The following is a 23,350-nucleotide window of genomic DNA, read 5'->3' as shown; positions in this document are numbered from 1 at the left end:
TGCATACAAGCGGCTAGCCTCTGCTTAAAAAGGACAGTGAGTTTTTGGGAAAGGTTCAGAGAACAGCAACTAAACTGATTTCCGGGGTAGCGAAGCTGTCATATGTTGTTCGACTGGCTAAACTGAACCCTTTTCTATTGTCATATCGATGAACTAGAGGTGACTTGATTAGTTTTAAAATAATTTAGTGATAAATTTACATTTGACACACCCTCATTTTTCTTGTCTTCCAAAATAGAGGATTTATAAGGACACTCCAAAAAAGTTCACAAACCCAGAACAAATTACTTGTCAGCTGACTTTCGCATCGAATCATCAACGAGTGAAATTCATTACCTCAGCTCGTGGTTGAAGTTCCATCTGTCGACTCTTTCGAAAGAAAGTTGGATCAACTAAGGGATCATCATTGCCAGGACTAACACAGGCCATCAAGCCTTCTGTCCTTTCCAAACTGAAACTGAAACAGCAACTGATTTTCAAAAAGTGTAACAGTACCACATCATGAAGAAATATTCATGTTTATTGGAGGGAACCACGTTTTCTGACCGAAATTCGGGGTTTGTATTTACTAATGAATCGTCTGGTCCTTCTGAGAGCTTTAGTACAGACTTACTCGCACAATTTACTTTGGATAAATACTCTGATCAAAGCGATTATTCTTTTTCAGATGACAGTAATCAATATTCATCACTTCTAAGGTAACTGTGTTGCAAGTGATTACTGTTACAGTTATGAGACAACCTGTGATACACAGCAAGGAACAGTTCGGGATAGTGATGATCACAAGTCAAAGCTTATAACACGGAAAGAATGTTCTGGAGTTAGTAATGTACTATCATCTCATTGTGCAAGCTCACTTTCTAACTTGGCTAGAAATCGTTCTAACAGGACAGCATCATCGAAATGTACTCCGGTATTTTATGAAAAACAAACAGATGACAGTGAAAAACGAAGGTCTGGTTCCTGTAACTTTGTGTTTGTAAGTTACAAAGAAGTACTTTAAATATTCCCAAGTAGAGATAGGGCTATTTTTGTCTACATGTATTTGTTGTCTTCACACAGGTGTTTTAGATCGTGTGTGTGTGTGAAATCTGAGTTCACGTTTTGCCTGTGTAATAGTGAAAAACCCAAAGTAGAAAAATGCATACTATTTTTGTTGCATTGTCTGTTAAACCGCCAATTAATTATTTGTATCTAATGGAACATGGTTTTATTGGTTACACATACAACTAGTGTCTAGCGCCACTTGGTTTTCTGTTGTACAGGCTCAGAAATCTTTCTGTCCATTGCCCATGGATCAGTTCTAAAATCGTATCGCGATTGATAAAAATGTATACTTTATAGCCGAATATTTATTATTGCCAACAATTACTTTCTGAGTCCTCCTTAAGAGATTAAAATTATAGGTATGACAACACTTCAATTGTTGAAATTAAGGCGGACTATAATTTGTGGACGAACTAATTAGATATAAGACGAGTCTTGGATTTTAGCACGAAATTACTGCACAGCAGTTCGTTCTGTTCTATTTTACGGTTGTGGAACGTGGCCATTAAAACCAGAAGATACTCGTAAGTTACTAGTATTTGACCACAGATGCCTTAGAAATATTGCACGCATCTGCTGGGATCACCGGGTAAGTAGTAGTGAGGTTAGACGCAGGGTATTAAAGAATGATGGTAAATCGGTTGATGAGGTCATGAATCTTCATCAACTGAGGTGGTTGGGCCACGTGTTACGTATGCCTGAACACCGATTACCAGGACGCGCAATGCTGACTAGTATTGGGGGTGGCTGGAAGAGAGTTAGTGGCGGCCAAACCAAAACGTGACATCAGTCCTTGAAGTCACTAGCTTCTAGTCTGAGCTATATTGGTAGATGCAGACTACTTGGTTAGGGTCCGCGTGACTGTCGTAACCAATGTGTATTGCTAATAAACAACCCAGCTACTCCTATTGCTTAGTATTCTTATACGATGACACTGGACAAGACCCCAAAATCAGAACACGTTGAACAGGAACGAAATTGTATTCAAAAATAACAATGGTAAGTGAACAACAATCACTGGTTTGGATAACGTTCATATATTTATAGTATATACACAAGAAGCTTCTAGATTTTTCTCCAGTAATTTGCCAAGGCTGATTGGTTTAGAATTAGCCAATCAGCGCGCACCATCACGATCATGCACATAACATGCCTTAATCCGGTTTATTTCCCGCTAACACAATGGTTGGAGACTCTAGGTGACATGGCTCAGAATCGATCACAATGGCGTCGGTGTATACACTCTCTGTCTTCCCTTAAACCATGAGATTAAGATTGCTTCATATCTTTCTTTCTTCCTGTACTATATCCTTATATACAATCTTTCTTTTATATATTACCACCATTAAATTAACTATTTCTATGAATTCTGTGTTGATCTTGTTGTGCCGATAAGGTATGGCAACTTGGACCGATGCATATATGTGCCTGGTCCTACGTTGTAGCTGACTGACTGTTACATCTCCAAAGCATGATTGATTTGGCAGAAGTGTGTGTAATTTGTCTATAAATTCCAACCGGCTCCCTTTAAAACACTGCTGTTGTCGCTGAAATAGCAACTGCAAATTGATTGGAAGGGAGAGCCATTTTCTATTTCTGTATGAATCAACAAGGTAATCCCGACCGTTGCTGCTACCTTGACGTGGTGGTCGGGCTTGCTTATCGTGGTGAACCAATCGAGCTATGCTGGCTGGAACAATCGTTCCTCGAGGTCCTACCATACCAGACAGGTCGATTGAAGAGCGGTAAGACTAAAAGCAGCGAACCCAAGGTCCGAAGGCGAAGTCGTACTGCCGACTGTACAGAGGTGTGACGGCAGTAAGGTGTTTCCTTCAGACAACCAGCATGACAGCGATGCTGCCTTCCCACGAGGAGGGGTGAAGTTAGAAAAGGTCGACCCTAAAAATGCACACCTCGCCTTATCCCACGGATTTCCGTCTCCGGCGGTAAGGTCCTTTGAAGAGCGGAGCTAACACAAAAACTACCCACAAAAAGGTCGTGTGTGACCGACCTCAAGCAGTTGTCCCTTGGGCACTGCGGTCACGCTCTCAGGTCATTAAGACCACTTCTAACCCAATTTCCTTTTCAGGTACCCCTAGAAGAACCCTTCCACGGTGTGGGCAACCGGGAAGTGATAACTGCCCTCATACCTCTAACAGCACTCAAGACCACTGTATTCATAATCAATCTCCTTCTTCAATTCCTACTATTCCTTCTACCTTGACTTTCAACACTAAACTTCCTCTCTCGGTTTCCTCCTCAAGTGTCACCATGGCCAACGATTCTAGTGCGCGAAACGCTGTCCTAGGTCTACTAAAACCTCGCTCCAAACTACACATTGGAGCCTTCAACGTACGTACCCTATGCCAAATCGGTCAACAGGCCTCCTTAGCTAAAACCCTAGAATCTCGTACCATTGATGTATGCTGTGTCTCCGAAACACGCATACAGGATCCTAGTGTGGTCATTCACTTGACCTCACCTCGCCAAAATGGACAGCCAACGAAATGCACCCTCCGTGTATCTGGCGACCCGTTGGCTAGTTCTCGTGGACTTGCAGGTGTAGGCATAGCACTAAGTACAAGGGCAGAACAGGCACTATTAGAATGGATCCCCGTTAACAGTCGCCTGTGTGCTGTCCGGCTAAATGGCTCCGTAAGAACTCGGAAGGATAGGGACACACATCGTTGCCTTTTCATCGTTTCTGCCTACGCTCCCACTGACTGCAGCCATGATGAAGTGAAAGATGACTTTTACAGAAAGCTCCCTGAGCTTCTTCAGAAAGCTAAGCGCTCAGACATAGTACTCATTTCGGGTGACTTTAATGCCCAATTAGGCAGCTTAAATCAAACAGAAAGACATTTAGGTGGGTGTTTTAGTATTCCGACTCAACGAACCGATAATGGTGATCGTCTGTTGCAACTATGCTCAGACAATCGTTTATTTTTAGCAAGCACTAATTTTAAGCATAAGGAGAGACATCGTCTAACATGGTGGCCACCTGCACCAAACCAACGATGGACTCAAATAGACCATATTGTCATCAGTCATCGTTGGAGAGGCTCAATAGAAGATTGTCGCTCGTATTGGAATACTTGTTTAGACTCTGATCACGCTTTAATACGAGCGCGCATTTGTCTGCGCCTCAATGGACGCAGGAAAAGTACACTAAGAAGACCCATTAGGATTGAACTGGAGGACGAGAAAGCCAAATGCGAATTCCAGAAACAACTGAGTTCACATCTAGGCAGTTCTGTAAACGAGACTGACCCAAATGCTGCTTGGAAAGACACACGAACAGCTGTGGAAACAGCAGTCACATCTATTAGTCGTTTAAACCATAGGGCTCCAAAAAACCAGTGGATTTCTTCTAAGTCTATTTCACTGATGGATTCGCGTAAACTCATCCCATCAGGCTCTGAACACGACGAAGAGCGTAAATAAATTAGATCTAGGTTAACTAAAAGTCTAAGGAACGATCGTGAGCAGTGGTGGGCAACGAAAGCAAAAGAGATGGAAAAGGCAGCGGCTGTAGGCAACATCAAACAACTCTTCAGACTAATAAAAGAAACCGGAATTAAGAAGTCAAGTGTAAGTGAGACAATCTCGGAAAAAGACGGAACCCTTATCTGCTCTCAACCCAAACGTTTAGAACGATGGGCGGAACACTTTAAGGAGCAGTTTAGCTGGCCTTCAGCTAATGCACAACTATCCACTATTCCCAGAAAACCTGAATGGAACGTTGAAGTAGGCCCCCCGACCCTACTTGAAGTTCAAAAGGCTATAAGTAATCTGAAACGAGGAAGAGCAGCTGGTCCTGATGGATTGGCTCCAGAGGTCTTTAAATATGGTGGTCCAATTTTAGCGATTAGGTTGACTAATATTCTGGCTAAAATCTGGGAAACGGACGTAATCCCATCTGACTGGTCACAATCTCTGATTGTCCCAATATATAAAAAGGGGTCAAAATCATCCTGTGATAACCATAGAGGGATTAGTCTGACTAACATAGCATCTAAAATACTAGCCTCAATAATTATCGGGCGCCTAACTAAGACTCGTGAACTGCAAACACGAGAAAATCAGGCTGGCTTCAGACCTGGTCGTGGCTGTATCGACCACACATTCACCATTCGTCAAGTTTTAGAGCACAGACATGCTTATCGGCGTCCGACAATGATAGTTTTTGACTTAAAAGCAGCATTTGACTTCGTAGACCAAGAGGTTCTGTGGTAGTGTCTGTCATTGAAAGGTGTACCTGAGAAGTACATAAACCTTGTGAAGGCTCTTTACTCGAACACTATTAGTCGAGTAAGAGCTTATAGCGAACTGTCATATGATTTTACAACCTCAGGTGGTGTCCGTCAAGGCTGTCCACTATCCCCGTTTTTGTTTAACTTCATTATAGACCTGTTGCTGGAAATAACACTCTCGTCGACTGAATTTTCAGGAATTGACCTTCTACCAGGAGGTTCACTTATCGACTTAGAATACGCAGATGACATAGTCCTGTTTGGTGAAGACACTGACAAAATGCAGAGTCTTCTGTTGGAACTCAGTAATAATGCCAGGATGTTTGGGATGCGTTTCTCCCCATCCAAATGTAAATTGTTACCCCAGGACTGGCCTGCGTCAACACCTGAACTAAGGATAGGGGGGGAAGTAGTCGAACGCGTGGACAACTTCACTTATCTTGGAAGTCTGATCAGCCCTAATGGGTTGGTGTCTGACGAAATCTCAGCACGGATTCAAAAAGCTCGTTTGGCTTTTGCCAACTTACGTCACCTATGGCGAAGACGAGATATCCGTCTATCAATTAAGGGACGAGTATACTGCGCAGCAGTTCGTTCTGTTCTACTTTACGGCTGTGAAACATGGCCATTAAGAGTAGAAGATACTCGTAGGTTACTAGTATTTGACCACAGATGCCTTAGAAATATTGCACGCATCTGCTGGGATAACCGGGTAAGTAATAGTGAGGTTAGACGCAGGGTATTGGTGAATGATGGTAAATCGGTTGATGAGGTCATGAATCTTCATCAACTGAGGTGGTTGGGCCACGTGTTACGTATGCCTGAACACCGATTACCAGGACGCGCAATGCTGACTAGTGTAGGGGATGGTTGGAAGAGAGTTAGTGGCGGCCAAACCAAAACATGGCATCAGTGCTTGAAGTCACTAACTTCTAGTCTGAGCCATGTTGGCAGATGCAGACTACCTGTTGGGGTCCGCGTGACTATCGTAATAAATGGTTGGAGACTCTGGGTGACATGGCTCAGAATCGATCACAATGGCGTCGGTGTATACACTCTTTATCATCCCTTAAACCTTGAGATTAAAATTGCTTCATAACTTTTTTCCTTCCTATACTATATCCTTATATACAACCTTTCTTTATATACTACCACCACTAAATTAATTACTTCTATGAATCCGGTGTTGATCTTGTTGTGCTAATGAGGTATGGCAACTTGGACCGATGCATATATGTGCCTGGTCCTACGTTGTCGCTGACTGACTGACAACAAGGTAATAAAAAACAAAGTACCACTAATTAACAACCGATGTCGTTCAAAGACACCGATAACAATTCTGTATGCTGATTGTTCGAAATAATTACACTGATTTTCGTTCAGTTACTGGCTGACTTCGGTTTTTTTTTGAAGATTGAAGCTGCAGAAATTTTTTCACCCCGTCTCCGATTTGTTATAACTTGTGGCCTTGTTCCCTATAAATGTATAATGTAATTATATCGCAACTCCGCCTGTAGATCTTCTAGAGTTACTGTCAGTCTCAAGCCCGGGCAAAGGAGGAGGGTTGGGCATGGGGTCGGCAACCCCATCCCACAGAAAAAAATCTTGCTAAGAAAACGTCAACCAGATTAAACAAATCAAACCATTTAAACTCTGCCATGGTTGTTGAAGGAAAAATTATGACGCCTCAGGGTGAAAGCCGAGATTCTTGGGAAGTCACGAGGTCAATCCCTCTTCTAACAACCAGAGCAACAATTGATATAGGTAGGTGGGATGTCCTGGCAATGTGGGAGATCGAGAGGACCAGTAAAATGGTATCGGAAATGGGTAGATACAACTTCTCAATACCCAAGCTAAACAGCAAAGGATAGATTCGAGAGAGATGCTGCTGTACTCTGGTCACAAAAAGGAAAATGATCCGCACACACAGGGAGTTGCTCTAATGCTGTACAAAGACGCACGAAATATACTTATTGGGTGGTAATCTCACGGATCCAGGATCATCAAAGCATCCTTCAAAACAAAGAAGGAGAGAATCACAATGAATGTTATCCAATATTATGCATCCACCAACGACAGCGATGACAACGACAAAGCTTAGTTTTGTGAGAGGCTGAAATCAATCATAGCGAAGTGCTCAGGAGAGATTTAAACTTAAAAGTCGGAACAGACAACATCAGGTGTAAGGATTTCATGGGACGACATGGGCTGGGAGAAAGGAATGAGATTGGTGATGGATTTGCAAATTTATATGCATTCAACAAAATGGTTATAGGCGGCACAATATTACCCCACAAACTCTTACACAAAGCTATATGAATCTCACCGAACTACACTACACAGAACCAAGTTGTCCATACTTGCATCATTAAAAAATTCAGTAGGTCAATGGAAGAAGCGGGAATCAGGAGAGCAGCTGACATAACTTCAGATCACCATCTGGTTGTGGCCAAGATGAAACTAGCAAAATAGCATTACAGTGGTTTAATACAGCCTTCCGTAGAGATACTCACAAACTCAACGAATTCAAGATAGCTCTTAACAACAGATTCCAAGCCTTACAAGATCTACTCAAAGGAGAGGAAACTACCATGGAGAACAACTGGAAACGGACCAAAGAGGCACTAACTTCAGGTGTCAGCAGGTGCTTAGGTCGCAAGAAGCATCATCATAAGGAATGGATCTCTATGGAAACCCTAGAAAAAATTCAAGAAAGGAAGAACAGAAAGGCAGCAATTAACAACAGTCGCACTGGAGCAAAGAAAGTCAAGGCACTACCTGAATACACTGAAGCAAACAAGCAAATGAAGAGGGGCATTAGAGCTGGCAAGCAGAAATACGTGGAAGAACTAGCAATGACGGCGGAAAAAGCTGCAAGAGAAGGGAATATGAAACGACTATATGACACAACGAAGAAACTGTCAAGGAAATATAGTAAACCATAGAGACCAGTTAGGGACAAAGAAGGCGAGATAATCATTGAGATTTAAGAACAGAGGAACAGATGGGTAGAATACTTCAAGGAACTACTGAATAGACCAGCTCCATTGAATCCACCGAACATCGAAGCAGCACCTACAGACCTTCTTATATCTGTCACTCCACCAACGATCGAAGAAATCAGGATGTCCACCACACAAATGAAGAATGGGTAGGCAGCAGGACCTGACAAAATACCAGCTGAAGCATTGAAGCAACTGCAAAGATGCTTTACCTTCTATTCAAGAAGGTTTGGGAGGAAGAACAAGTGCCGGTGGACTGGAAAGAAGGATGCCTCATCAAAATACCGAAGAAAGGAGATCTGAGCAAATGTGAGAATTACAGAGGCATCGGTTTTTTGTCAGTACCAGGAAAAGTTTTCAATAGAGTGTTGCTAAACCGGATGAAAGACGCAGTAGACGCTCAACTTCGAGATCAACAGGCCAGATTCCGTAAGGATCGGTCGTGCATAGACCAAATCGCAACACTACGGATCATCGTGGAACAATCAGTTAAGTGGAGTTCGTCACTATACGTCAACTTCATTGACTATGAGAAAGCGTTTGACAATCCAGACAGGAGATCATTATGGAAACTTCTTCGACACTATGGAGTTTCTGAGGAGATTGTCAACATGATCCAGAACTCGTACGACGGACTACAGTGCAAAGTGGTGCGTGGAGGACAGCTGACAGAGGCATTTCCAGTAAGGACCGGAGTCAGACAAGGTTGTCTACTCTCCCCCTTCCTCTTTCTTCTGGTGATTGACTGGATTATGAAGACTTCGACATCTGAGGGGAAGCACGGAATACAATGGACATCTCAGAATCAATTAGACGATTTGAACTTCGCAGATGACCTAGCCCACCAATCTCATACACACGAACAAATACAGACGAAGACAACAATTGTAGCAGCAGTCTCTGCATCAGTAGACCCCAGTATGCACAAAGGAAAAAGCAAGGTCCTCAAATACAACACGGAGAACACCTACTCAATCTCATTTGATGGAGAATCTGTTGAAGATGTAGAAACTTTCACGTACGTGGGAAGCGTCATCGATGAACAAGGAGGATCTGATGCAGACGTAAAGGCGAGGATTGGCAAAGTAAGGGCCGCATTCTTACAAATGAAGAACATATAGAACTCAATACAACTTTCGGTCAACCAATATCAAAGTCAGAGTCTTCAATGCGAACATTAATACAGTCCTACTGTACGGAGCTGAAACTTGGAGAACCACTACAACCATCATCAAAATTGTACAAGTATTTATAAACAATTGTCTACGCAAGATACTGAAAATCCGTTGGCAGGCTATCGTTAGCAACAGCTTACAGTGGGAGAGAACATACCGGTTTCCAGCTGAAGAAGAAATTAAGAAAAGATGTTGGAAGTGGATAGGACATACATTACAGAAATCACCAAAATGCATCACGAGGCAAGCCCTAACTTGGAATCGTGAAGGGAAATGAAAAGGAGGAAGGCCAAAGAATACACTACATTGGGAAATGGAAGCAGATATGAAAAAGATGGATAACAACTAGAAACAGCCGGAAGGGATTGCCGAGGACAGGGTTGCATGGAGAGTACTGATGGGAGGCCTATGCTCCTCCACGAGGGGTGACAGGCGTAAGTACGTTATTATACCGCCAGTTAGAGAACAATGACTTATCGACGTATAAACCCGTACGAGTAGTCCTGAGTGTTTATCGGTCCTTCTTCCTGAGTAGGCCTGCCTGAAGAAAAAGTTCCCAAAGGATCGATTCGTTAGCTTTTTCATCCAATCCACCAACATATATCGTGGCGTCTTGATTACTCTCTTCCAAATTAATTAGTAGTATAATCGCCCATAAATCAATATACGGGGCTTTTTTAAACTCTGTTCACAACTGTATTTGTAATCAGTGATAGCTCAGAATAAATTATAGCAGCTGTAATCTAGGAAATGATAAGTAGCCTTGCTTGAATTTTATACGGGTTTCTTGTAGACTTATTGTCATAAAATTAATAATTTCCTAAATTTAATACTGATAAACCATAAATTTAATTTTCACATATTTGTCGGTATTCATCAATAATTCTTGTCCCACCCTATCGTTTGGTAGCTAGGATCATGAAATGTAAAGTTAAGCCTTTTTACATTATATTCACGGATAGATGTAATTTAAATGGTATCTTATGATAGCGAATTCGTGCAATTTGGGCTTTAGTAGTGTCCAACATCATAAGTCCTACTATTACTTTGTGAATAGACGAGTTACATAATTTATAGTTTAAAAACAGAGTTTGCTGATTTACCTGGGAGGTTAAAACATGTATTCGTTATCTGTTCTTTCTTCCATGTAGGATGATAAAGGCCGTATTACTTTTTCTAGGCAGTATGAGTGTCTATGTTCCCTCTGTTTCATTTCTCGTATAACGAAATCCGAAAAATATAAGACCAGGTAAGTTTAGGGAGATTTTTCAAACATTTTACTCTATTACTTCAAAGTAGCATGATATCACTAAAAAACCATTATTATTCTTAAGTGTTCTTCAGTTTTAATGCTTCAAGGATCTTATCTTCCCACTGGTTTTATGATAATCGATTAGTTGCCCGATTTCCGAGAATGTTGAGGTTATTTATATTTGCAGTAACTGTATAAGAATGTATTATTTCCGAATTCAACTAACTTATCTGTTCACAATTCATTTGTAATCCCTTATTAACTGGGTTTTTATGAATTAGGATAGGAGGGTATCATTTATTGAGTTTGTGATATTCATAAATTCTTACTGATATGTATCATTCTTGCAAAAAGGAGTTAAGTCCCTTTGGCCTAACTTTATGGTGTGAGTGCTTCCGTCACTAAAATAACATTTCGAGTTAAGCAGGGAAACCTTGCATCTGACTGATTGTCTTTAGCGGTAGTTTCTTTACATTGTTTAGGCTGACTCGATTAGTAGAGAATACTTTGCTATGCTATGCCGGTACAATGGGATAAGTATGTTCAGTCTTATTCTCTGAATATTATAACAAGAGAATCACAGTTTTTAGCATGTAGTTTTATGTTTGCTAACTTACTGTGGTGTGTGTTACTGATGTTGACATATATAAACAGTATGTATCGTCAACTGAAAGTGAAATGCCTGGCGACAGGTTAGGAAGATCGAAGAGAAGCGAACGAGAACAGAGAATGGTTAGTGTGAAAACAAAGGAACAATCAAGTCTGAGACAATTGATTGACATTTTGCAAATGAAGTGTTCACTGTATGGTTCTCAAATTTTACCAAGAGATTCTGCAATTTTGTATTCAGATACATTCAGTTGTCCTCACTTGTACTCTCGTGGACTTCATTACCACCATTACCTTGATGGATGTTTAATCTTGTAATTATTGATTAACTGTCTAAATCTTGGGAATTTGAAATAATTTTCCCTATATATTTTGAATAGTCTTCAGCAGTGACGTCCAGAAAGAGGGATTCATTATATTTGAAAAACGTCAAATGTATGTGGCTGTATCGGAACAATTTATGCTTTATTTGGAACACCAGCAATAAAATCCGGGTTTATGCATCTGACGAACTCCAAATATATGTTCTGGGCTCTACTGCAGGTTATTTTCCACGATACAATCAAATTATAAGTAGGGATGATATCGAAACATTTGTTCAACAGCCCATATTTTAACAGAGATCGAACGCTTCACTCATAATTGTTTACCAGAAGAAAGACTTAAAACCCTTTTGAACTAATAATAAATAAAATCTGACCTATCATGGAACGTTTATCAGATAATGAATCCGATTCTCGTGTTGAGAAATATGCGACCACTCAAAGCCTTCAGATTTGTTTATTTTGAGTTTTCATTGGTTGAAATTCTGTTGGAAATGAGTTAGAAATAATACATTATTCAGGTGGATTCGACAGTCAGCGAGAGTACTATTGTATTTTCTACTTTTGGGCAACTAAGACTATTTATTCGACTGACACAAATATCAATAGTTTTATATTGATATTTTCGGTTAAAGCAAAATACATTTGATAAAGTGGAAACTGGTTGACTTATCATCTGCATTTTTTATTGTAAGTTCGTCATTTGTTATCTGGTGAACTGTACTATCTTAATTAGGCATTCTTTACACAATTATTGGGTTTGTTTTCGTTACACATTCAGTCAGTCGTCTTGGTGTTCTGTTTTCTGAAGTATATTCGGTTATCGTGAATTACGATTTCAACCACTGTAATAATTCTAGTATTTTGCCAAATAGCTAATAAAAATAATATTCACTAGTGTTAATCAGTTAAATATGGATTCAACTATGCTAGGGGAGAGATATTTAATGACCGGGGCCATTTGTCAATGGACTTCCTTATATGAAGCTGAAATTGGAGACTTATGGAGTGAGATTGCAATCCAGCAATGGTTTGCTCACTCTATAGTGCCGTGCTTCGCTAATCGTTCACATCGATAACCGTTATAATACAAATCTTAACGGTGCACAAAATTAGAAGGCAAAGAGAAGCGGCAGCTACAGTTCTATTGACAAATGACGCAGGCCAGAAAGTTATTAGCACACGAGTAAATATCAGCGAGCGAAACAAAAATGACACGCATTGGAGATGGTGGGTAAGCCAACTCGCTCTTATCAAGCGTTAATCAATATTTATAGTCAGACAAGAATAAATGACAGACATGTGATAAATAGGGTAAGAAGTGTACACACACCTACGCTCATATAAAAATGGTCAGGGTTAATAAGTGAATAATTAACAAGGTGAAAAAATGACTCACGATGGATAGGTGAATTGGCTTGTCCAGAATCTAGAATAAAGTATTGAGCTTAACCTATCAACCGACACTACAACTCTAAGGTTTGGAGGTTGTGGATGTGGCTTGTTGAGTATCTCTAACCAGCAAAGAAACAGAATTTCAGTGATCTCTGGTTTTCAATGTTATTCTGGAAGATGTAATTCAATGGAGAAAATATCCACACAAATTATTGATCTGAACAAGCAAGCATTTTATATTCAGACTGACTAGGGAATATGAGAGCAGCAAATCATTTGCTTCGAAAACCGACTGCTTAAGTTTACTCTTGATCTTATATAAGACTATGTAGAGGTCTTAACTGAGTGATTGTCATTTTAAAAAATAAATCGGCTTATCTATTTGGGTAGAAGTTGCCTACTTCTGATGTCTTCAGAATAAAATCAAGACATGCATTATGTACACAAAATATGCTATCATATAATCAAGAAGTGTATTGCACTCATACTGACTAGTGCATTCAGAGAGAAATATTCTACGACTGATAGACTTCATACTCTGGTTGAGATAAACTCTATAGAGCAAGGGGTTTTCTTCGAAATTATCTTTTTGGTTGAAATAAGGAGCGGTACGTTTGATGAAACTTTGTTGTTATTGCGTTTTATATCATAAGCTGATCAGATCTTTTTAAAATCCTTGAAATCTTTTCAGAAACATAAGGAAACAAAGCAAAACTGTGTTAGACACAGATTATCATCCTGTTAATTTAAGAAGAAAAGTATCAACCAAACAATTTAATACTAGTAATGGACAAACAGATAATCGATCATCATCCAAAGTTTCACTTCATGGTGGGTGTTCACCTACCTCAGATTTGTATAATATAACAGAATGCTTGATCAGTGAATGTGTTCGTGACCATTTATTGATCAAACCTGTGATCGCTAAAAATGACCATAACGTAACTATAAGCTCAAACAGTGATGCAGTGAATAACGCTGAATGTCTACACAATTCGAATGATAAACTGTCGGCATGGGGATGTTGGTTGTTAGAGAAAGAAAAACAGAGACGAGAACAAAGAAAACAGTCAAAAAAGAAACAGGTAAAAATGTATTATACATTATTTCTATGGGGAAAATTACTGCGAGTGATGATGATTAGCTTAAACGAGAAATGGCCTTGACTTCACAGGCTGTATGACTGACTTAGGGCAAGCAAATCATGTAACTAAGCACTAACAATCTACAGATAATATCGAACATTTCGTTTTTCCAAAATTTAATTTATTAGGAAAGAATAGCTCTAATCACTAATTGAATGTTAAAAGGAGAATCACTGAGAAAGAAGTCAAGGAGCACTCAGCGTCCGGTTTGTGGATGTTTCTACGGTTCCAGACAAACGAAAGAAATTTCTGAGAAAATCTGTTTTTGTACGCAGCTTAGTGATTCTTAATAAGATATTTAGTTACAAATAAAATATAGTGTACCCAAAAGGCGGGATACAACTCTTGACGAACTCGAATGACGTAATATAAAGTCTTTTCCTTAATAACTAAAGAATAACTACGTTTATATACTCAAGATATTAGTATGTTAATGTCTTTAACTATAGTTTGAAATGAGACTGTCGTATAAGATAGAACATTTAACATGTTTGATGTTTTTGCGCTACATATTTCGAACAACCTGGCCACATATATTTGTAAAGGCATTTTATACGAGGAGTGATAAAGGTCAGATAAATGAAAGTTCAGATAAGTGAAGTGATAATTGTAGATAAAGAAGAAAGAAACCAACAGTATGGAAAGAATAGAAAATTCTTGCACTACCCTACTGTTATAAAGGTAAGATACTTGTTATAACGCTAGGGTTTCTTGTTATAACAGTCCTTTCACTTTTTACACGTATGTGGGACGTTAATTTACCTCAGACGAATATCTAGACTACATCCTCTCCCAGTGTCTTTTCTACAGGACTTCAACACAACTCAAATCAAGAACACGAGATTAGCCTGACTAGAACGTCAATATATTTCCACACCAAAATCCGACACAATCCAACAACAAGAACAATGAATAATCAGGATAGGGGAATATATAACATATAAACACCTGTCATCTTATCTAGTGTCTGACTCAGCAAAACAACCAATCATTCTCGCCCACACATCACCTACGCCATGCAAACGACTCAAAGATCACCACGGCGAATTCGAGGTTACGGCATATTGTTTCTGTGCACAGAACGGGGGTTGAGTCTGAGAATAGTCAAAACTTCTATAGAGCTGATGTTTATCACTTTTCTCATAAAATGCCTTGACAAATATATGTGTGACCAGATTGTTCGAAATATGTAGCGCAAAAACATCACACTTTTCAGATTGATTCTATCATTTCACTGTTCTGTTAAAATGTATAAAATAGACCGATTGCTTTAATTGTTCTGCTTTGTTTTTTTTATACTATTTGGACTTGTGTCAATCTATTTATTTACTCTGAAGAAGCGACTTACATTAAGTCACGAAACGTCAGAAGTGTAAATTTCTACTTATTGGGATATCTTAAAGGTCGAATCTATATTTGAATACATTTGTTAATTATTATTATTATTATTTTTCATAACAATAATGGTGATTAATTTTGAACAATGTTTTAAAGATTGAAGAAATTCAAAAGAGGAATCAGTTATTGGTGCAAAAAATAAATCGTAGAAGGTTTGTTGAACAAAAATATAAAGAATGGATTGAAGAAAAACAAAAAGAAAGAATAAAAATAAAAAAACTTTTAGAGATAGAGAAGAAAAATGAAGAATCAAAAAAACTACAAGAATTACTTGAACACGTAAGTTATAACTTTTATTTATCCTTTTTAACATATAGATACAATACATTGACTAACATTGACTTGTTAATACTGTCTTTGACTAAGAATATATTTTACCTTTTGTGACTTTAGATTAACGATTTAGTGAAATTGATATATGTATTAAATAATTCTGTGTGTTCACTGTACAGACTTTTATTCGAGTCTGTATTTTTGTAAAATAAGTGTAAGTTATTCTCATTTCATTCTTTAGCACTTGACCGATCAATTATAAAACGTGATCATTTGATATGTCTGTTAGAAATATACCACTTCATACTATAATTCATACAGATAACCTGAATAGGATGTATTATGATCAACAAAGTTGGAACAGAAACAACTATCTGCCAGTAATATTAAATACTGATTACATTTTACTGTAAATTGACTTAGTTTGATTTTTACTCAATGATGCTTTACCTGTGAAGAGATCGGGACGCCGTAGGTTTAACCTCTTATAAATTTGTAGGTAGAGAGTGTTGAAGAGTCTCGAAATAATTGGAAACAGTTGACAAATACCCACAGAACTTTAGCGATTTTTACAGCTGATAAGTCCGTTATTAAAAATATCATACTAATTAAGAGTCAAAGGTCATAAATATCCATGAATTAAGAGTTTAGTAACCAATAGTCTCCCATACTATTGACCAGGTTATGGATGTATATGAAGTAAAAATAAGAAATGTTTAATACATATCTCCCATCACCACTAAAGGATGTAATGGTGTTAGGATAGTACTTCATGTTGTGTAAATCAGTGTGATTGAAGGACATTAAGAATGAAAAATCTAAACAACAAATCATCACACCAAAGACTGTTCACTCATCAGTTTTAAATGCTTCTGTGTACATTCAGATTCTCAAAATTATGGAATAAATAACAAGAAAGGTGAACGGTTTCCAGTAGTTGAACCCAGTTAAGCGAAATATCAGTATTTTGTCTGTTCTCTTTTTAAAAGCTTTCTCAAATCTATCTAAGTGCTTTACTCTACTGAGCAAAACTAATTCAACACACTTGTCACTATAACTCGAGTTTTCTTGTTATGAATTTGCAAGACTGATTTGATCGGTCGATATTTCTTGGTATACCATCCAATGCGACTGACAATATCTGTCTCACTGCCTAAACGGTTGAATTTATCAGTCATTGCTCTGCAATACAACTACGGATATTCTTATCAACATTAGTTAATAGTGACCATATGATTACTATTTAGATAAGAAATTTGGGAATTTTTTGTCACGGTAATGATGGTGATATTGATAAAAAGTGTTTAGCTTGGTCTGCTAAATGTTCTCCAACTAAAGTTTAATCTGACAATAAATCAGAAAACCAAAATAGCAAAAGCCCGAAGTTCACCTTAGTTTTATCAAAACAATACTTATCATAGTGGGTCATGAAGAAAGTTACATTTCATAGTTTACATCATTGACAGATTTTATTGAGACAAATATTGAAAACCATCATACGCTTGCTGGTGACTAACTTATAGTGATAATTCCTGGAGTTCTAGAGAGAAGATACGACTAGTAGAGTTCAGTCGTATCGAGCATGAGACAACCATTATCAATAACGACGGTCATAAATATCGAGGATTAATTGAAGTTAGACAAACCACTGAATGCCGGTTCAGTGGTCTGAAAGTTAAGAGCTTGGCGAGAGACTTAGAGGTCTTTGATTCCATCCTCGGTGAAGTTGTGGATGTGCACTACTGGGAAGTCCCACGCTTCGACATAAAAGCTGTCCAGTGCTTCGCGGTTACCTAAGAATCCGTGATGTAAACTACAAAATGATACTGTCGAATGGAGTCATTTCAGTCTTTTAATTTACCGGTAATTTTTATAGTCACAGTTCTGTATAAGATAAGTGTGGTGGTTTGTATAATAGTTGTAGAAAGATTAGATGCTTGGATTTATCACTAATATGATATTATTTCTACTCATTTGTTTTCTGAAGTATAAAGGGATCATTGTGTACATGAAACGCTCTTCTGCTATGGTCTCTTGAAAATTCTGTAGGTTGATTTGGTATTAATAAAAAAACTATATGCCATTAGCCCCACTTTAGTTGCCTTAATGTGTTAGAAAGAACTAAATTTCAATTCAAATTTGTGACCATAATAATCTTACAACTATTCAAAGATCCTATTTGTTCACAGTTTACTGATTACACATCTTAAGTAGTATTTTGAAAGGACGTAGTTTTTGTTTTGTCGTAACTCAGACACAAAAATCCAAATTGAAATATAAAGAATGGTGTAAAAAGAAGACTGAAGAAGAGTATAAGAAAATCGAATATATAAGACAAGTTGAATTCAAAAAACACCTAGCTAATCAAACTCGTAAAGAAGCTTCAACTGTAGCTTATGACCATTGGTTAAAATCGACTGGTTGTAAGAAATCCGCTCCATACTATTCACATGGATATTCTGATGGAAAACTTATAGGTAGATTTAATTTTATTTATCATTTTTTCTTGAAATTACATAGTGATTAATAGTTATAGGTCACAATGCTCGCTTTTTCTGAATCCGTTCGGATAACCGAATGGTATTACTAGTTATCACACAAAAAGATGCGGCTGAAAGCGAGATACATTATTCTACGCTTGATTTATCTTTTATGGTGTTGTATCTCCTTCGGTCTGGGTAATTTGGGATGAGGTGAATGGGTTGGTTTGTGGGGGACATCGGTTCATGAGGGTTTCAGAATCTTTGTAGTGGTTTCTGAGACATTTTTCATAGACGGTAGGACGATCTATTTCTTAGTTTCTAGAATTGATTTTTTGACAGTGTTATATCTGGCCGACTGGTTAGGGAACTTTCGATGACATCTCTGAGGTATGCATTCTTTTGAAAGACGGAGACGAGATTCTCCCATTTTTCGAGTAGTGACAGTGCAGTAGTGGTTTCAGCTCTTTTATATATTATCTGTGCACAACTCTTTTGGCTTCATGCTGAGTTATTGTCGTTGAAGTCAATTATGTGGTCAGTAAGGCTTTACTTCTTGCCTATTTGTTTTTAAAGCTGCTGTGTTCGTCCTGTTGGTTAAGGTATCTGAAAATAAGATTTTGTTTCCTGATCCCTCTTCTCTTGTAAATTTGATGTCATCGAAGATGTTAATCAACTGATGAATATTTTGAAGTCTACCTCACTTCATGATGATGGATGTATCATCTACGTAACGTACTAAATCCTTCGGTTTGATTATTGGTAGAGCTGTATTTAGCCGTAATATTATATATATATGATCTGTCTGTTAACCTGAATGTTAAGTTGGAAATATGTTGCAAGAAACAGATCTATAAGTTCGACCAAACTTAGGCGCTGTATCCTGTAAGTTGTTTGTAGATGCTGAGCATTTGTAATATGGTATCTGTGTAAGATTTGTTCCTACTGAAGTAAGTAAAGCCATAGAACTAGGGATCATTATTTTGTCATTCCCTATTTATAGGTTTTTGCTGTTTCCTAAGAACTGTGTTGGGCAGTTGAGAGTGATCGAATGAATTCAGTCAGATGTTACACAATTCTGTAGAGTTCTTTGAACAAACTGTAAGTTCGTGTCACTGGAACTGACAAGATTGACCGTAATGGGATTTATTGGCGGTGTGACTGTCATTTGCCGTCGAATCGAGGGATAATTTAGTTGGATTTTATTCAACACTGAACCTGCTTTGTCCTTCTGAGACAAGTTTATTTAAAGGTCTGTTGACTTGAATGTCCAACTTTTTAAAGGGATTCCTTATTAGTGGTCGGTATACATTGTTGTCTTTGAGCAGACGCTCAGTTTTCTTGATTTGGTCGTTATTTTATAACTACTGTTGCCTCCTGATACTAAGATGATGTCCCTTTAGTCCTCCAACTATTTTTAGGCTGTTTGCGCCTGTGTAGTTAATGTAGGATTAACCTTTTTCTGTATAATTAGAGTTACTGAAGTTAGACTGATTTCTTGTCGAATTTTTTAAATTTAGTTCTAGTGTCTTTAGTGATGATTCGAAAGCTGTGCAGAATCCTGTTTTCGAAGCGTTATTGACTAATTGTTAAGTGCCCATCACTAGACCTGATGGCTAGGGGCTCGACCTATCGATGCTCAGTGCTGAGGAGTCTCATACTGGAACAAACCGTGTGTCCAGTGCTCTGTAGTCTTTAATGGTGCCCAACCTGAGGTTAATATGTGACAAATATCATACAGAAATTAAACCGATTTCCCCAAAATCCCATAATAATAGTTAGCTTATGCATCAAAAGCATAGGGTTACGGATATATAAAAGGTTGCACTGATTGAAATCTATTAATACAGGAGAGAGCAAGTAAACTTAACCATCATTATTACAATGACAAGACAATATTATTGATAAACAATTATTTTACATAGCATCCTGAAGTTAATGCTTTACCTGTTTAGAGTAGATAGACAAAACAGTGTAGAATTCAACGAAGGATTTCAGAGAAATAAAGTTGGACGAATCAGTTTTAGGAAGATAATCTAATCACATTTTAAATCAACTTGATGCCATGATTCTTGTAGTATTGTGTGCTACGGTATTCATGAAATAGTAATTTCCTAGAATATGCAATGGAAGGATTAACTGACGAGTTTAGGTAGATCTTTACGGGTACATAGATAGGAATAATTGATCGTTAGCATATATAACTTTATGTCCAAAGGCATGTTTTACGTTTTTTCTTTCTATACTTCAACACAGACTATTACGATCGAACAGCCAATCCTTCTCCAAGTTTTGTGAATCCCAATCCATGGATTAATCCTGCAGATTAAACTTTACAGAGCTGATACAAGACAACAGTCCAGAAGTTATACCGGCCAATCTTATCAAAGATCCTATTTACTTTGTAATTCACTAAGTTGTAATAATGTACATTGTTGAGTAGATTACTTTCGATGTTTCACCAGTCATGATAAAATCTAAGGGGAGGGTGACCGTTAGATTTTGTCAAAACCAGCTGAGCAGTATGAAAATTTTATGGTTCCTTAATTTAGTAGATATTAGGTTAAATCTTCCACAATCCTTACTCTTAATTACAATTACATATTGTAACATGTTCATAAGGAAGTTGCAATTTTTGGACGTGTTCGAACCTACCAGTTGAGTATATCTCTCATATATTTGATTCCATATATTTTCAAGACTTGATTATGATACTTAGAGGATATTATAACTTTGGGTCGGATTACTTAGTGTGCTGATACATTCTGACAGATGGTCAGTGTTAGGTAGTGGAAAGTGTTATATATTGTGGCCGAGTGGATGCCCAGTTACCACTTACTATTGTTATCGGGACACAACACCTCCCCTTTTTTGAAAAATCCGGATTTTAAATTTTCTGAGCCTATCCTCCCCCACGAAATAGTGTTGGATCCTCATATACCCAAGTTTCTTTCAATGAGATTCCATTTATAACATAACATAGGGAACCCGCTAAGATTGACTGGGATGGTGAGGATCGACATTTGATGTGAGGTCAGAATTTGATTATGCTGAAAGGTAGTCATCAAGCGTATTGCGAACACCACTGGTAGATAGTGAATCACTATGATAATCAGCGTCCATCAGAACTACACTAAGTTCTTGATTATCATTTGATGCATGGACACATTTTCTGGGAAAGCTTGAGAATCTAGATCATTGAATTCGGCAGAAATTTCTATTGCAGAATGTTGAGCTTCGCTCGGTGCAGCTACATTCGGTCACGGCGGTTGCTGCGACAATTTCATGGGCATTTAGCATGGCATCATCTTGATGAGAGCTGGAAACGTCACTCTTCGAACATGCTGTTTCAGGGATAGTGGGTTTTGAATCCACTACCGGGCACGTTTCTGAAATGGACAGTAATGAACTACCGGGCGTGTTTGAGCGACTGCTGTTTCGTCTGAATTACGGTTTACCGAGGATTCATGGAGACTGCGATCATTTCCCAGCTCTATGTGTAATTCCGAGATTAATCCATCCACTCCTGATGCAAAGCACTGGTGATTCAGAAACTGTGTGCGTAATTTGACCATGAACTCCAAGTGTCGCTCAAACAGCAACTGCAATCGATCGGAAGGGATAGTCATTTTTCACTGTATGAATAATGACCAATGTCGTTCAAGGACACCAAAGACAATGCTGGATGCTGATTGCACAAAATAATTACCTGATTTTCGACCAATTGCAAATCGACTTTTTTTTACCCCGTCGCCAATTGTTATATCTTGTGGCCGACTGGATGCCCAGTTACCATTTACTATTGTTATCGGGACACAACAGGAAGCCTGAAAAATTATTGTCAGGTATATTCTGGCCAACCTTTATATTAGTCAAGTAATATGTTCACTTGTAGAATTCTTTTGAGATTTGAATATATCCATGATAATGTATCTTTGTCGATTGGTACTTAATTTTCTTCCTCACACGAATGGCGCGTTAGCCACTTTTTTAAATAAAATACTTTCCTTTTGATTTTCGATTTTACATTTTGAGAAAATAAGGGATCAGGAGAATTAGTCGTTAATAATGCAGAAGTCTTAGTTACGATCGTAAGGTAAAGAAGTTAGGTTCTATAGAAAATTACACCATAAACATTGTATAAAGCTTAATGTAGTAATGTGATTTTTCTCAACAAAATCGAATACTTTCAGTAGAATATATGTCTCAGACATCAGGAATACTAGCTGACTTCTAAAAAACTGTTACCATGTGAATAAACCCTTAGATTATGATAAGGTTTTTACTGCTGTAAGAGGTTGCACCTAATATTAGTTGATTTTGTTGGGGAATTCTTAGAACTTCCCGTGTATCATATGGTCGTTATTCAATGTTACCATTAATTCTGGACTCTGGTTGGTATGGCATGCAGAAATGAGTAAACTGGTTAGCAAATAACAAATGTGTTGGAAGTTGACGTCTGTGTAGAATAAATCATGCTGAAAGCGAATCAGATTGCCGGAATTAATATGGATGCACAGCCTTGAAATCGAGGTTTACATCTAACAGCATCGCCAAGAACTTAGTAGACCAATTACTCAGCTGGTTGGATATCCTTAGTCACATCGGGACTACAAGAGGAGAAAGCAGCTAAATTTCCATGAGTTATCTCAGTTAAGAAACACAAACGATTAGCGAAAATTGAATTAGATAACGAAACTCCAACTCATAAGATTAGTGCAGTACCTACACAAACACGGCTATATATTAATCCAAAATGGACTGAAGGAAACTCTCATCAATTATACGCGTTTCCTAAATCCAGTTGAGGTACAACATACACATAACCAAAGAATCAACTTTTGACTAGCGGAATAGTAATAAATATTGATATTCTACACAGTCATATGGTATGGAAAAATTTATTTTTCGATCATGTGTGAATCAAGATCAACCATTTCGAAATGAGTTATTGTCAAGCTGAAAAAAATGACTGGGGAACTAGGTTTTCTCTTTATT

At 38.1% G+C, this 23,350-nt stretch overlaps 1 protein-coding gene across 1 annotated transcript; it reads left to right on the top strand.

Annotated features, from left to right (window-relative positions):
- Positions 1-501: 501 nt before the first annotated feature.
- Positions 502-20,798, top strand: Smp_150580 (Nst1p-like protein; the record flags this gene model as incomplete). Its single annotated transcript, XM_018797596.1, has 7 exons — positions 502-698; positions 730-979; positions 10,629-10,726; positions 13,748-14,141; positions 15,696-15,878; positions 18,127-18,349; positions 20,609-20,798. 7 exons carry the CDS (start codon positions 502-504, stop codon positions 20,680-20,682), a joined length of 1,419 nt encoding a protein of 472 aa, XP_018652623.1. The 3' UTR covers positions 20,683-20,798.
- Between the last annotated feature and the right edge of the window lie 2,552 nt (positions 20,799-23,350).

Source organism: Schistosoma mansoni, chromosome 5, assembly GCF_000237925.1.
Source record: "Schistosoma mansoni strain Puerto Rico chromosome 5, complete genome".
Taxonomy (NCBI): domain Eukaryota; kingdom Metazoa; phylum Platyhelminthes; class Trematoda; order Strigeidida; family Schistosomatidae; genus Schistosoma; species Schistosoma mansoni.
This window is presented reverse-complemented; position numbering and strand designations above follow the sequence as displayed.